This window comes from Panthera leo, chromosome E1, assembly GCF_018350215.1.
Source record: "Panthera leo isolate Ple1 chromosome E1, P.leo_Ple1_pat1.1, whole genome shotgun sequence".
NCBI lineage: Eukaryota > Metazoa > Chordata > Mammalia > Carnivora > Felidae > Panthera > Panthera leo.
Genome location: NC_056692.1, coordinates 41,887,100 through 41,899,231, shown reverse-complemented (window position 1 = coordinate 41,899,231; position 12,132 = coordinate 41,887,100). Strand labels below are relative to the sequence as shown.

At 58.7% G+C, this 12,132-nt stretch overlaps 1 protein-coding gene across 4 annotated transcripts in view; it reads left to right on the top strand.

The window, feature by feature from the left end:
• The window catches only part of HDAC5 (histone deacetylase 5), a 37,606-nt gene that overhangs the window by 9,087 nt on the left and 16,387 nt on the right, over positions 1-12,132 (top strand). The window contains exons 1-2 of one of the 4 annotated variants that reach the window (XM_042914643.1): positions 2,837-2,912; positions 4,128-4,199. The exons of 1 other annotated variant lie outside the window; for it this stretch is intronic. In XM_042914643.1, coding sequence (XP_042770577.1) covers positions 4,133-4,199 — 67 coding nt within the window. In that variant the 5' untranslated portion in view covers positions 2,837-2,912; positions 4,128-4,132. Of the gene's footprint in view, positions 1-2,836; positions 2,913-4,124; positions 4,200-12,132 lie in introns of those variants that run through there. 2 more of the 4 variants (XM_042914642.1, XM_042914641.1) reach the window with 2 other exon arrangements.

Sequence of the window (12,132 nt, the reverse complement as noted above, 5' to 3'; positions counted from 1 at the left end):
CGAGCCAAAGGGGGCTCAAGGATCGAGGCTTTCTTTATTTTTCTGGAACTGGTCGTTTCTGCTCCCCTCAGTGGGGTTGAAGGACTGACAGAACCTGCCGCCTGTCTGGGCTCAAACAGGCCAGGTTGGAGGAGATGCCCTGGCACCTGGGACCTGGGACCGAGGCCTGCGCTGGTCCCTGCCCCGTCCTCTGTGCTGTTGCCCAGAAGGGAGGGCAAGAGTGAGGCCCGCCGTGGGAGCCAGTCTGGATGGCGGCAGGGCCCCAGGAGGAGGCGGCCAGGTTCCTTATCCCCAGCGTGGGAGGGGAGACAAGCTTCATGACAACACCTGCCTGGCCAGCACCTCCCAACACACTCCACACTTTCTCTCCTTCCCTTTCCCAGGAAGGAGGGAGGGAAGGCAGCTGCCCCCTCCGGGTGACCAGAGAAACTGGGGCATGGGTGTGGGGTGGAGCCAGGAACCTCGGCGTCCTGCCTCCCAGCCTTGGGCCCAGGCTCTGCCTCTGACGCCCCCCCCCCCCCCATCAGGGGAGGCAGGCACCCAGCCCCGAGAAGGAGAAAGTGGGTCAGTATGGGCGTGGGCCTGGGGTCTGGGAAGTGGACTCTCTACTTAGATGCCCCCTGGCACGCCTGTGCTTACTGTAGATTGGGATCTGCTCCGCCCTCCTCTTCCCTGCTTCATGAGTCGAAAGGGATTGAAGGCTCAGATGGGATGGCAGGGTCAACCCTGAGGGGATGTGAAAGCTGCCAAAGTAGGTGTTCACGTTTTTCCGGGACTTGGTTTCAAATGGGAGGCTTCAGCCAGCACCTAGCGTGGAACCTGGCACACGGCAGCTCTGTCTGGTGCCATGGGGCTGACGGGCTCCAGCATGATGGGGGCTCAAAGGGCAGGAGAAAGCTGGAGGGCAGGCAGGCCTGATGTCCCCAGGGCCGCAGGGCACCTGGTACCCTCCCTCGATCCAGGGTGCTCCTGAGCCAGCCCTCGGGTTTTCACTGTGCACGAGTAAGATTTGCTTTCTTCTCTTAGGTCAGGGCGCTACCCCAACCTTTTGTGCCCAGGAAATGGGAGCCTGGAGGAACTCAAGGAGCCAGCAATGGCCTCTTCCCCTCCTCTAGATTTGGAAGGTTAGGAGGCCTGAGGCCGGCCTCTGAGGGAGGGAATGAGATCATTGTGGTCTGGAGGGGATGGTGCCAGCTGCCAATGGCGTTCACGCACCCTAGGCTTGGTGGGTGCTCTGTGAGGTTTGTGGGATGACACATGGGGGGGGGCTGGATGCCTGGAGACAGGGAAATGAACCACGAGGAGAGGGGCTATAGAGTGGGAAACGTTGAGGGTTGGACATGAGGAAGACCTTATCGCATCACCTGAATCTCAGAAGGAGAAAAGCCACTTGTTCTCACCCCAGGCCTCGTCTCCAGCTCCCCTGGAGGATTCTGGGAAGTGCGTTGAGGATTGTCTGGTTGTCTGACGCTTTGCTTCCCACTTCGTGCTGTTACAGGAAGTCCTAACAGTGCTGGGAACTGCCCCGAGCCCCAGGCTGTGGCCACCTCTGGTTGCCCAGTCTCCTGGGTGCTCCTATCTTTCCCATGCAAGGAGTTCTCTTTCCTTATGTTTCTGGCTGCTCCAGGTTCTGGGGGCTCTGCTTTTGAGGACCTCCTTTCCTCCAGAACAGGGCTCCCCGACCATATTCTCCCGTGCCTGGGGCAGGCAGAGAGAGCCAGGACAGGGCTAGCCAGCCCTTCTGGTTGCTCCCAGCGTGGGTGGGTGGAGTCCTGAGCTGGGAGGGGCTCCTGCCCCTGGCTCTCTGGGCTGCCTTGAGTCTCCTGCCCATCCCCTCACTGAGGGGACTTTGGGTCTTTGCTTCCCTTCCTCTTTAGAGAGTCTGGTTGGCCAGGATGAGGTTGGGGCAGGAGGTGGTGAATGAGGTCCCCAGACCCACCCTGAGATGTCTGCCAACGCCAAACCCCTGCGGGGAGCACTGCCGCATCACCATTTTTTTAGAGTCTGCCTCGGCAGAGAAGCTGAAGCTCCAGATCTTTGTTCGGGTCCTGTTTCCCGCCCTCCACCCCAGTGTCTGTCTTATTGTGTAAGATCAGCTCGTCTAGCGCCTGGGAAAGCCCATTTCTGCCACCTCCCTGTCTATATGGTCCCCCACCTGAGGGCAGGAGGCCCCTCTGCTGTCATCCCTGCTTGGCAGAAGCTGGCTAGAATACCGGGCTGCAGGAGCCACGGCTACCATGTCCTTGGTTGGCCAGCTCCTTCAGGGCTCCTGACAGGAGGGTGAGGTCATCCAGTCCAGGGAGAGGACAGGTGTCCCTGGCTCCGTGCCTGGAGTTGGGGGCAAGGAGGGGCCAGGAGGGGGCTCCAAAATAGCAACCGTGACATCAGGAAGGGGGAGGGGGACCGAGACCCAGGAATAACCAGGCTATTAAAAGGCTCCAGTGAGGTCAGGGGGCCAAGTGGGATCTCTGTACCAGTGGGAGGTATAACCCGAGGAGAAGGGACGAGCCAGCAGTGAGCAGGGTAGGCGGGTGTCACAGGTCCTCGTGTGCACTAGCCCTAGGTCCCAGTAAGGCCCCAGGAGCATGGGCTGCCGTGCCAGGCCTGGAGCCGGTCAGGAAGGGCTGGATCCTGGCAGCCTCTGGAGTCTTCTTAGAGGGGCTCTGTCCTCACGTGTCTTCCTCCCTGGGTACTGGGGGTCATCGTACCTGTGAATGGAAACCCTGGGGCAGCTTCATGTGTTCCTTTGTGTAGGAGGCAGTGGGCTGTGGTGGTTAGCACTCAGACTGGAGCCTCAGACATCCCGGCCTTACCATTTAAGCAGCTGTATGACCTAGAGTGAGTGACTTCATCTCTGCCTCAGTTTCCCCATCTGCACCTATCTCCTGAGGTCATCGTGCAGAGTAAACGAGGTGATGTATGTGCTGCCGTTAGCATCGCACCTGGTACATAGCCAGGGAGGAGCTCCGTGTGCCCAGAGTGGGCAGGTGCCCCCGCCCCCCGCCCCGCCCCCCCCACCCGCTCCCTTCCATGGATGCCGCAAGGCCTATCGAGGAACTCTCCCTGCCCCCTGGAAGGAAGTGGAGCAGCCCATGGAGGCGACACCCCTAGTGGGTAGGAGGGAGCTGCCATTTAGCTGCTGCTCAGGGGTCTCCCTGCTGGTTGAGGGGGTGGGGAGGCACCTTCCAGCTCCGAGGGAGGGCGGAAGTTAAATCAACTCCCATCTGGCTGTTAGAAGGACTCCAGGGAAGATGTGAGGTTAGGCCAGGTGGCCCTGTCTGCCACCCTCTCCCAGACCCTTCTGGTTTCTTTACCTGCTCTGATGGCGAGAGGGAACATAGAGATGGAATCTGGCTTTTTGGTCTCCAGCCCCTCGCCTGCCAAGAATAGTGCCAGAGCGGCTCCTGAACACATGGGTCCTCTGGCCTGTGCCCTTCTCCAGCTCAGCCTCTGGCCACCCGCTTCTGTGGCCTTGGCCCTGAGTGCAGGCCCTCCCCTGTTCCCATCCCCCTGCCTGGCGCTTCCTCCTGGGGTGGAACGCGCCTCCCCCCCCCCCCCCCCCCATGGGGCCTCCGCCAGGCCCGGGCTCCTGGCAGCCGGCCGGCGGCTCCCTGAGCATGCTCCACCTATTTATAGACAGGGCCCTCCCCCAACTGCTATTTCAGTCTCCTGCCAGCTGCCGGCGGCTCATTCGGGAAGGAGGAGCAGGGAGCCAGGCCCAGAGCTGTCACCCAGGGCTGGGAGGGAACACAGAGAGCCCGCCTGCCTGCTGAGCTCCCCTTCCTGTCCCCTGAGCGCCCAGCCATACCCCGGCTCCTGGGAGCTGGGGAAAGGCCAGTGGTCCCATGCCCCTCTAGAGGAGAACCGGGCCTGTAGCTCCAGAGCCTCCTGGCTCCTCCTGCCGCCAGGAGTGCCCGGGCCGGATGAGGCACCTCCCCACAGCACGGGTCCCAGCAGCAGTGGCCTAGGGGAGCCCCTGAGCAGTGAGGGCCCCGCCCGACCACCTTCCCTCTGGCCGCCTCCCGCCTCTGGCGGCCCCCTCCCTGGCATGCTGCTGGTGCCCAAGGCTCAGGGGCTCGTGGAGATGCTGCAGACCATCTATGAGACGGAATCCTGTTTCTCAGCAGATGGGATGTCAGGCCGGGAACCATCCTTGGAAATCCTGCCTCGGACCCCTCTACACGGCATCCCTGTGGCAGGTAAGTGCTTTGCTTGTCCCCGCCTGCCCTCTGCCATTGGGCATCCTTGTCCCTGGGGCTGAGCACCTGGCTCCGAGCATCGCCCCGATGGGGTCCTGCTTAGATGTTTTTGGAGGGCTTTGTTGAGAATGTGTGGTCAGGGGAGCCGTGCTCACTGAAGTCGACTCCCCTGCCCTCCCTGGCCCAAACCTGCCTTCCCGCCGTGCCCTCCAGCTGCACTCTGCTGCATTCTGGAGTCTCTTTGGCCTCCGGCAGGGTGGCAGGGTCGGCGTAAGCTGCTGGGGGCTGTGGAGTACTGGAGGATCCTGGCCTAGTTGGCACTGTGGTCAGAGGGGAGGAAGTGGGTCAGTGACCTGCCTCCCAGCGGCCTGCTCCCCAGGTCTGGACAGGGGCATGAGCCATTGCTGAGTGTTCACAAGAGTAAAGGCCACCCCAGCTCCTGTGACTGAGTTCTTGGGGGCAGTGACTTCTGCAAGTCCCCAGTCAGGAGTTCCCCAGACGCGAGGCAGTTGTGGTAGGGTTGGGTAGAGGCTGGCAGCTTTGGGGTGTCGGGGGTCTTGACTTCCTTAGCTCCCCATCTCTCCTTCTGTCTGGCCTTGATTTTATCCCATCTCATGACGGCGAAGGCATGTCACTCTGATTCTTATGGGCTTGAGGACCCCCTAGGACTGCCACTTTATCAGCAGGGACATTTTTGGCTCTTGCCGGGGGGTGGGGTCCCCCAGAGCTGGGCCACTCCCTCCCTCCTCTCAGGAACCTGTTGGCAGCATGAGGCCTTTCTGGCACAGCCTTCCCACCAGGCCGGCACCACAAGATGCTTCTTCTAGGGAGGGGCCTGCTGGCCCCATGCCCGCTTGGCCCCTCCTGGCAGTGCCTTGGTGCTTGGGTGTGGGTGTCTGTGTGCATATGTATCAGGAGTCTTTGCCTTTGGATAGTGGGTGTGGGTCCCAGGCTTTGAATTGGAAGGTGGGAGCTGTGTGCCTCCGTGGGTACCTGTGATTTGGCTCTAAGCTGTCCAAGGATGAGGTTGCAGCTGAACTAGGATACGTGAGAGGATGAATGTTTTGGGAAGTTTTGGAAAATCTTTGGGATAAGGCCTGCCATCTGCCTGGGCAGTGATGCCCGCAGTGTTTCTTAGGGAAGGGGCATAACCCTGGGAACCAGCCCTGCAGGGTGCCCACGCAGGCCCCTGTGTTGGGGGCATGACCCTGGGGGCTGGCCGTGCAGAGGACCTACACTGGGAGGGAGTATAAACACAGGAGCGCTCTAACTAGACCTGGTCTGGTTGAGCCAGCGGCTCTAACTGAAGACCCGGCCTGAAGCCCCTGGGAGTCGAGCTGGTCTCTTAGAGAGCAGAGGACTGACTGTGTAGAGCATTGCTTGCAGGCAGATGCCATATCGGTCCACCCATCCTGCCCTTCTCCCCGCTGTCCCTTGCTTCCCAGCAGCAGCTGGCGGTTGGCCTGAAGTTTCCTCCTCAGCATGTTCTCTTACCTTCTTTCAAGTTAGACCTCAGAATCCTTGCGGGCTGGAACCCTGCTACTCTTATCCCTTCCCTGAGCCTCCTGTCCTTGCATAGACCCCCCCACCCCCTGCCAGCATCTCTCTCTAGATCCCTGTGCCCCCGCCACACGCGCACTGCCTAGCCTTCTGATCGGTGGTGTGGTCCATGCTGGCAGGAGGGAGGTGTGAGTCACCTCAGCGGCTCGGGGAGAGGGCTAAGAATGTTCCCCCTGCGCAGCTCTGATGCTGTGTCTGTGACGCGGCTGGGGACAGATATAGGCCTGGAGCTCGGCTGCCTTGTTTTTTTTTTTTGGACTCTGGAATGTAAATAGATGTTTCAAATAGAAACGCTTTAACCTTTGGGTTAAAAAAAATCCACCCCGGATAAACACGGCCATGAGGGCCCAGGCAGCCTGGTGTTCCCCCACCCCCACCCCCTCCCGCCTCCTCTCCCCATCTCTTGATCAGTCTCCAGACAGGATGCAAAAGCCTGTGGCTAAAAAAGCAGGTGTCCAGGGACGCTTCTTGGGCAGTGTGTGTCGCCAGGCCTCCCCAGCCCGAGGGATTGGGGAAGAGGACTTTCCGGGGTGGCTGTCTACCCTGGACTCTGCCTACTCCAGTGGCAAATCTTGGGAACCCTATTTTAGGGCTATCCTTCGCTCCGTGGGCTGTCTTGTTCCCCGTCACTTAGCACAGTGCCTGGCACATGGGTGAATGAATGTTGCTTGAAGGGCTGGCGTCCAGAGCTGACGTCAGGATTCCTGGGTTCTATTCTGGGGCTTGGCCCTCTGGGTGAGTAGACAGATACGGTGAGTTGCCCCCATGGGAGAGCCAGAGCCTTGGCAGGGGGTGCTCCCAGGGGATGCAGGGCACTCTTTGCTGTTGCTGCTTGATGAGGGGCACAGATTGCAGCTGCCAATGGTGCCATCAGAGGTCTTCCTTGACGGGTGCGGTCTCTGCCTGGCCCTCTACAACAGCCCAGCCCACAGTGGGCACTCCCCTCACTCAGGCCTGGTTGCAGCTTGGGGAGCCTCGGAGCTTGCACCCCTGTGTGGGATTCCCAAAGATGCGGTTCTGGGGGATCCCCCGTCACCCTTCTGTGGGCTCTGGATTCCCCTGTGGCCTGGACTGGACAGAGCTGATGCTTGGGCATCGTGCCGGATTTTCTGAGCAGGCATGGAAGAGGAATCTCCTTTACCCAGTGAGGGAGGGTGTGAATCCTGCCTGTGCCAGGAAGGGATGCTCTGAATGCTGGGAAGTGCCATGGGGTTGGGGTTTGGTATTGGGGTTTCCCCTGGATATTCTTATGCATGTTCTTCAGGCCATTCCCAGCTTGGCTGGGTGTGTGGGTGTGTAGGTGTAGGGGTGCGGGGAAGGTAGGAAGGGCGAGGCTCAGGTGGGAAGGGAACTAATATTATAATGCACTAAGTGACAAGAGTATCAGGTGCTTTCCTTACCTCGTCTCTTTTAGGAAGATATTATTAGCCATGTTGTACGATTGAGAAAGATCAGAGAGGTTAAGGAACTCGCCCAAGGTCGCAGAGTAAGTGACAGCTGGGATTCAGATTCAGGTCTCTGTGAAGGGCTGCGGCCAACCCACACAAGCGTTCCTTTGTGCACCTTTTTTAGAGGGGGCCCTTCTTCCAGGTGGATACATCTTCACGCCAGGCCACGTGGCTTAGCAATTGGAGCGTGGGCTAGATTTCAGCCCCAACTTGCCCCTTTAAGTTGGTTGCTCTTTGTATACACAGCATGTATCCACAACCTGCCTTTGTGCCTCTCCAGTTTGTGTTCCTGGAGAGTAGAGACCAGTCTGGCTTTGGGGGGACTTCTGAGGTTTCTGAGAGGAGACTTTGTTCTCTATGAGTAGTGGGGAGCCACTTGGTCAGCTCTCCCCCTCCCTGCAGGGATTTCAGGAGAGAAGCGGGCTCAGGAACAAAGTTGAACACTCCATCGCATTCAGACAGCCTCCCCTCCCCCGTCCCCCCCCCCCCCAGCCCCTCCGACTTCATCACCTCTTCTTGTTTTTGAGACCCTCAGCTGTCCCTTCCCTGCTGCACAGCTGCCAGACAGGAAATCAGATTAACTGTGTCCACACACACAGCTGTAACAGCTGTCAGGTTGGCAGCAGAAATGAGTGCAGCCGGACCGGGGACACGGTGAGAAAAAGTAGTTCTCCAACTTTCAGTCGTATCCAAAATACCAAGGGAATATATTAAAATGCAGAGCTCCAAGGCTTCGCCCCTGCCCTCCCCCACTGAAGGGTTTGGATTCTGTAGGGCAACCCAGGAACCAGGATTTGGGACGCATGTCAAATGGTTCTGATGTGTGTAGACCCGGCCTACGCTTGGAATAAGGGCTGTGTGGACAGGAATCATGTGGACGGGGTCGTGGGGCCCGGCAGCCTGCCTGTGGTTGTCACCAGCATCCCCGGAAGCCCTCAGTGGGCTCTGGGACTCCTCAGAGAAGGGTTGACCGCACCGGGAGGAAGGCTGTGGCCCCGGTCAGAGTCAAACACAGCCCCCGGCAGCCTGGCGGTCTGCAGAGGGGGGGTGTCTTGAGACGCTGGGCAGCAGGTGTGTGAACCCCAGCTGGGGTGGAGGATTATGGCAAGTGGCCAGGTGGGCAGGGCACCCCGCTGGATGCTCAGGGCTGCGTTGTACTTGCGGCGGGCGGGGGGGGGGGGGGTGGAGGGGGAGTGGAGGCAGAGCCCCTGCCCTGGGGCCCCTGCTGTCTACCCCAGGTGTGGAGTGAGCAGTCCCAGCGACAGCTGCAGGCTTTGCGATTAATGCGCCTTTTAACTGCTTCTCGCTTGGTGCCCCAGTGTTTCCTGGAAATGGTGGGGCTGGGAGAAGTGAGTCTGTTTCTCTTCCAGATAGCTGTCTGAGATGAGCGAGTAACTCTCTCTTCACCAGTGAGAGATGCTCGTGCCTCGCACCAGGACTCTCTGCACCCCCTAGGCTTAAGGTCCATCAGAGGCCCGGTCTGCCTCAAGATTTCTGGGGGTTCCAACCACTCAGCCCCCTTCTCACTGGTGCTCCTGGACTCTGGTGTTCTGGAGGCCAACGGGGTGCCCCGTCTAGATCCCTGCATCCTTAATGCAAAGTTTGGCTCCTTGCCCCATCTCTCATTAAATGCAGGAGCAGCCCTCAAGGTTTCTCCTGTTTGTTTGTTTGTTTGTTTGTTTGTTTTTTCTTCTTTTTTAGTGGGAGGCAGATGGAGAGCCAGAAGACCTGAGCTAAGCCTTAGCTCCCCTGCCTCCCTTCCAGATGATGTTGGACAGATCTCTTTGATCTGTGGCCTCACTGTCCTCTGTCACTTTGGGAAGTTGAGTTGCTGATCTGCGAGCCCATCCTGCACTGATATTCTGAGAGTCTCTGAAGTCAATTGCACGTTGCTTCTGCCTTTCCAGAAGAGGGGCCCAGGAAGATGTGGGATGGTACTGGGGAGACAGTTGGAGCCTGCGGTGGAGTGAGGTTAGATACCAGAGAAGGCTTTCTGACTGCTTGGAGTCGGGACCCCCAGAGCAGGGATCGAAACCTTTGCTCCTCTGGGCTAAGCAATGCTTTTGAGGGACCAGAGGGATGCCACGGCCGTGGGCTGAGCCGCAGAGGACAGAGCGGCCCTTCTTGGAGGTAGCAAAGCAGCAGAAACAGCCTGGATGTGCTGTGGTTGGGAGGAGGCCGTTCTCAGGATTCCTTCTCTGGCTCTGGGATCTCTCGCCGCTGGCCGGTCCAGTTCATGTTGTGCCCCACAGGCAGGGCTTTGATCGGGACAGGACCACAGAGTGACCTTGCAGCAGTCTGAAATGAGAGAGCTGAGGCCTCGCTCTGGCGGGGGTCTGAGCTTGGCGTAGTGCTAAGTATTTTGTATCATGCACTTTAGAAACATTCTGAGAAGTGGTCCCGAAATCTTCACCTAGACTGCCAGAGGGGTCGAGGATAGAAACAGATACCAGGAGCCATTAGTAACAGCCCTGACTAGCATCTCCTGAGATCTTCCCGGGCACAGCGCCAAGCTCCCCGGCGTGTCCTCCCCTGAGCCTAAGCGCTCTGGGGGGAAGGTACTAGTCTTACTCCCATTTCACAGATGCCCGCACGGAGCACAGAGAAGGTGCTCGGTGCCTTGCCCTGGGAAGTGGCGGAGCCTGACTTGAACCCTGGCATTCTCTTGCTCCAGAGCCCTGGCTCTTAACCATTATGTGATGTGTCTGCTTGCGTTACGTGAGGAGCTGTGACGATTGCTAGGTGAGAGTCTTCCCCAGCTCGCACATGTGGAAATACCGTCTGAATTGTGGTAGAACCTGTTGAGCCTAAATTGGCCTCACTAGTCACGTAAGAGCACAGAAATAGATCCTGGGAAACCGTCCTTGGTGGGGAGGAGTCATCGGCATCACGGGGAGGAGTGTGAAAGGCTGTTCCCTGCCTCCTTCCCAAAGGCCGAGGAAAGGACAAACCCCTTTTCCCATTCTCCGGAGGGACAGAACGAGGTCATTGGCCATTTAAGGAAGCTGCTGACTGCCCCGCGTGGAGAGGGAGCTCTTGAGGGTACGGGGTGCTGGTGGAAGGTGCCGCCCACGCGTTGCTCTCCAGTGGGGCCAGTTATCCAGGCTGGCGGGTGTGGAGGGCCCGGGATGCCCCGCATTGGAGCCAGGCTGTTTAGGTTAGTGTTCAGAGGGTGTGATTCCCTGCTACTTAGCCGGTGGAATCTTCTACACAGAGGCCTAAGAGGTTTGTGCAAAAGAGGGGGCCGAAACAATGATCTCAAAGGCCTTTTTCCCCCCTTCCCCTCTTTTGATAGGGTAGCTCCTTAGATCCAGGGAGTATCTGCAGAGGCCTCATTCTTTTTTTTTTTTTTTTTTTTTTTTTTTGGTCCTGTTTGTCCCAAACAGCTCAGCTCACCCCTCTCTCACACTCTGTGTACCCTGGGTCCCTTCCTTCCCCCCTAGCCTTCTGTGGCTGGTGGCTCCTGGGAGCAGGGTCTTTTTAGAACCCAGCGTTAAGCTTTTTAGGTCTGTTGGACGGGTCCACTCGCTGTGCTGGCCCCTTCCATCTACGTCTTCTCCAGGGGGAATGAAAGGTGCCATCTATCCGCTGCCAGGGTTTGGGTGACAGGTATTCTGGAGTTGGTGATTTCTCCATTTGAGGGCTTGGAGCTGGGGCATGGCTTGCAGTATGCTTAGAGCAGGAGGACAGCTTGGCCGTGCCCTGGAGCAACCAGATTTGTTTTTCGTTTTGAACCCTTGTTCCCAAAGTACCGCGAAAACCTGCTCCTCCTGTCCCAGAGCTCCTGCCCGCTCTGTCCCTCTTTGTCCGGACACTCCTTTTGGTCTAAGGCTGTGCTGGTGGCCGTCCCAGAAGTTGTCCCGTCAGCACCTGTACTATCTCCCCCTGAGGAGCCAGGCTATCTCTGCTTGCGCCGCCCGAACCATCTGCCGTGGGAGCCCCGACTGGGCTGCTGGGGTTCATGGAGAGGCGGGAGGCCCAGATGGATGGGAGAGAAGTGTCATTGTTAAGATTTCGCCACTGCCCAGGTGTGCCTGTGAGCTAGGCAGGGTGGCCCCTTCTGAGCCAGCGCCTGGTATGCGTGGGGCCACTCGGATGGCTAGAAATACGCAGCCCTGTCCACTCACCTACCTGGGCTGGGGCTTCTCCACGGAGGCAGTGTGAGTCAGTCTTGCAGAAGGCCGAGGACAGGATGGTATTGCCACTTTTTCCTAAGGCCACCACTCCCAGGCAGAGGGGGCAGAGTCCTTCAGGAGTAGAGTATGGAGCAGGGTAGACCTGGACCCTTCTAGCTTCCCTCTGTAGGAGAGATTACTGTGTGGGCTGTCTGGCTTCCACTCTGTTCTCTACAGCTCTCTGTCAGAAGGAGGCATGGGGGCTGGGGGAAGGACCCAGGGCCTTGCCCTCCCAACTGATCCCTCTCCTGGCCTTTCAGGGGGCTCTTTGCTAGCCAGAGTTCCCAGCCTTTCCTCTTAGGGAAAATTCCACCCCACCCCCCTCTCTTCCCTTTCCAACGTCCTCCCACTTTCTTGGTCCACCAGGAGGCGGTCGAGAGCCTTCTCCTATCTTGACACACCCATTTCTCCTGCCAGGTGCTTGGTTCTAATGGCAGCCACTGCCACCTGCTCCACTCATGCCAAGCTGGCAGAGGGCACAAATCCTCTAGGGGGTGCAAGGCCAGCCGGGCTCTAGGTTTTGTGCCCAGCAGACTTCATCCAGGAAGTTCTGTGCCTCCCCCACATCCTTTCCCTGACTCCAGCTGCCCAGCCGTCACCCCTTCCATCATAGATGGAGCCAGGTTATGGCCCGGCAGAGCCCTGGGGTGCTGCATTTTGTCAAGGCCCTCCCAAGGCCTGCAGGTTAACATTCTCTAGTTGGCTGTGCTTCCTGCTTGCATGGGAACAAGGCTGTTCCCGGAGCCCGTT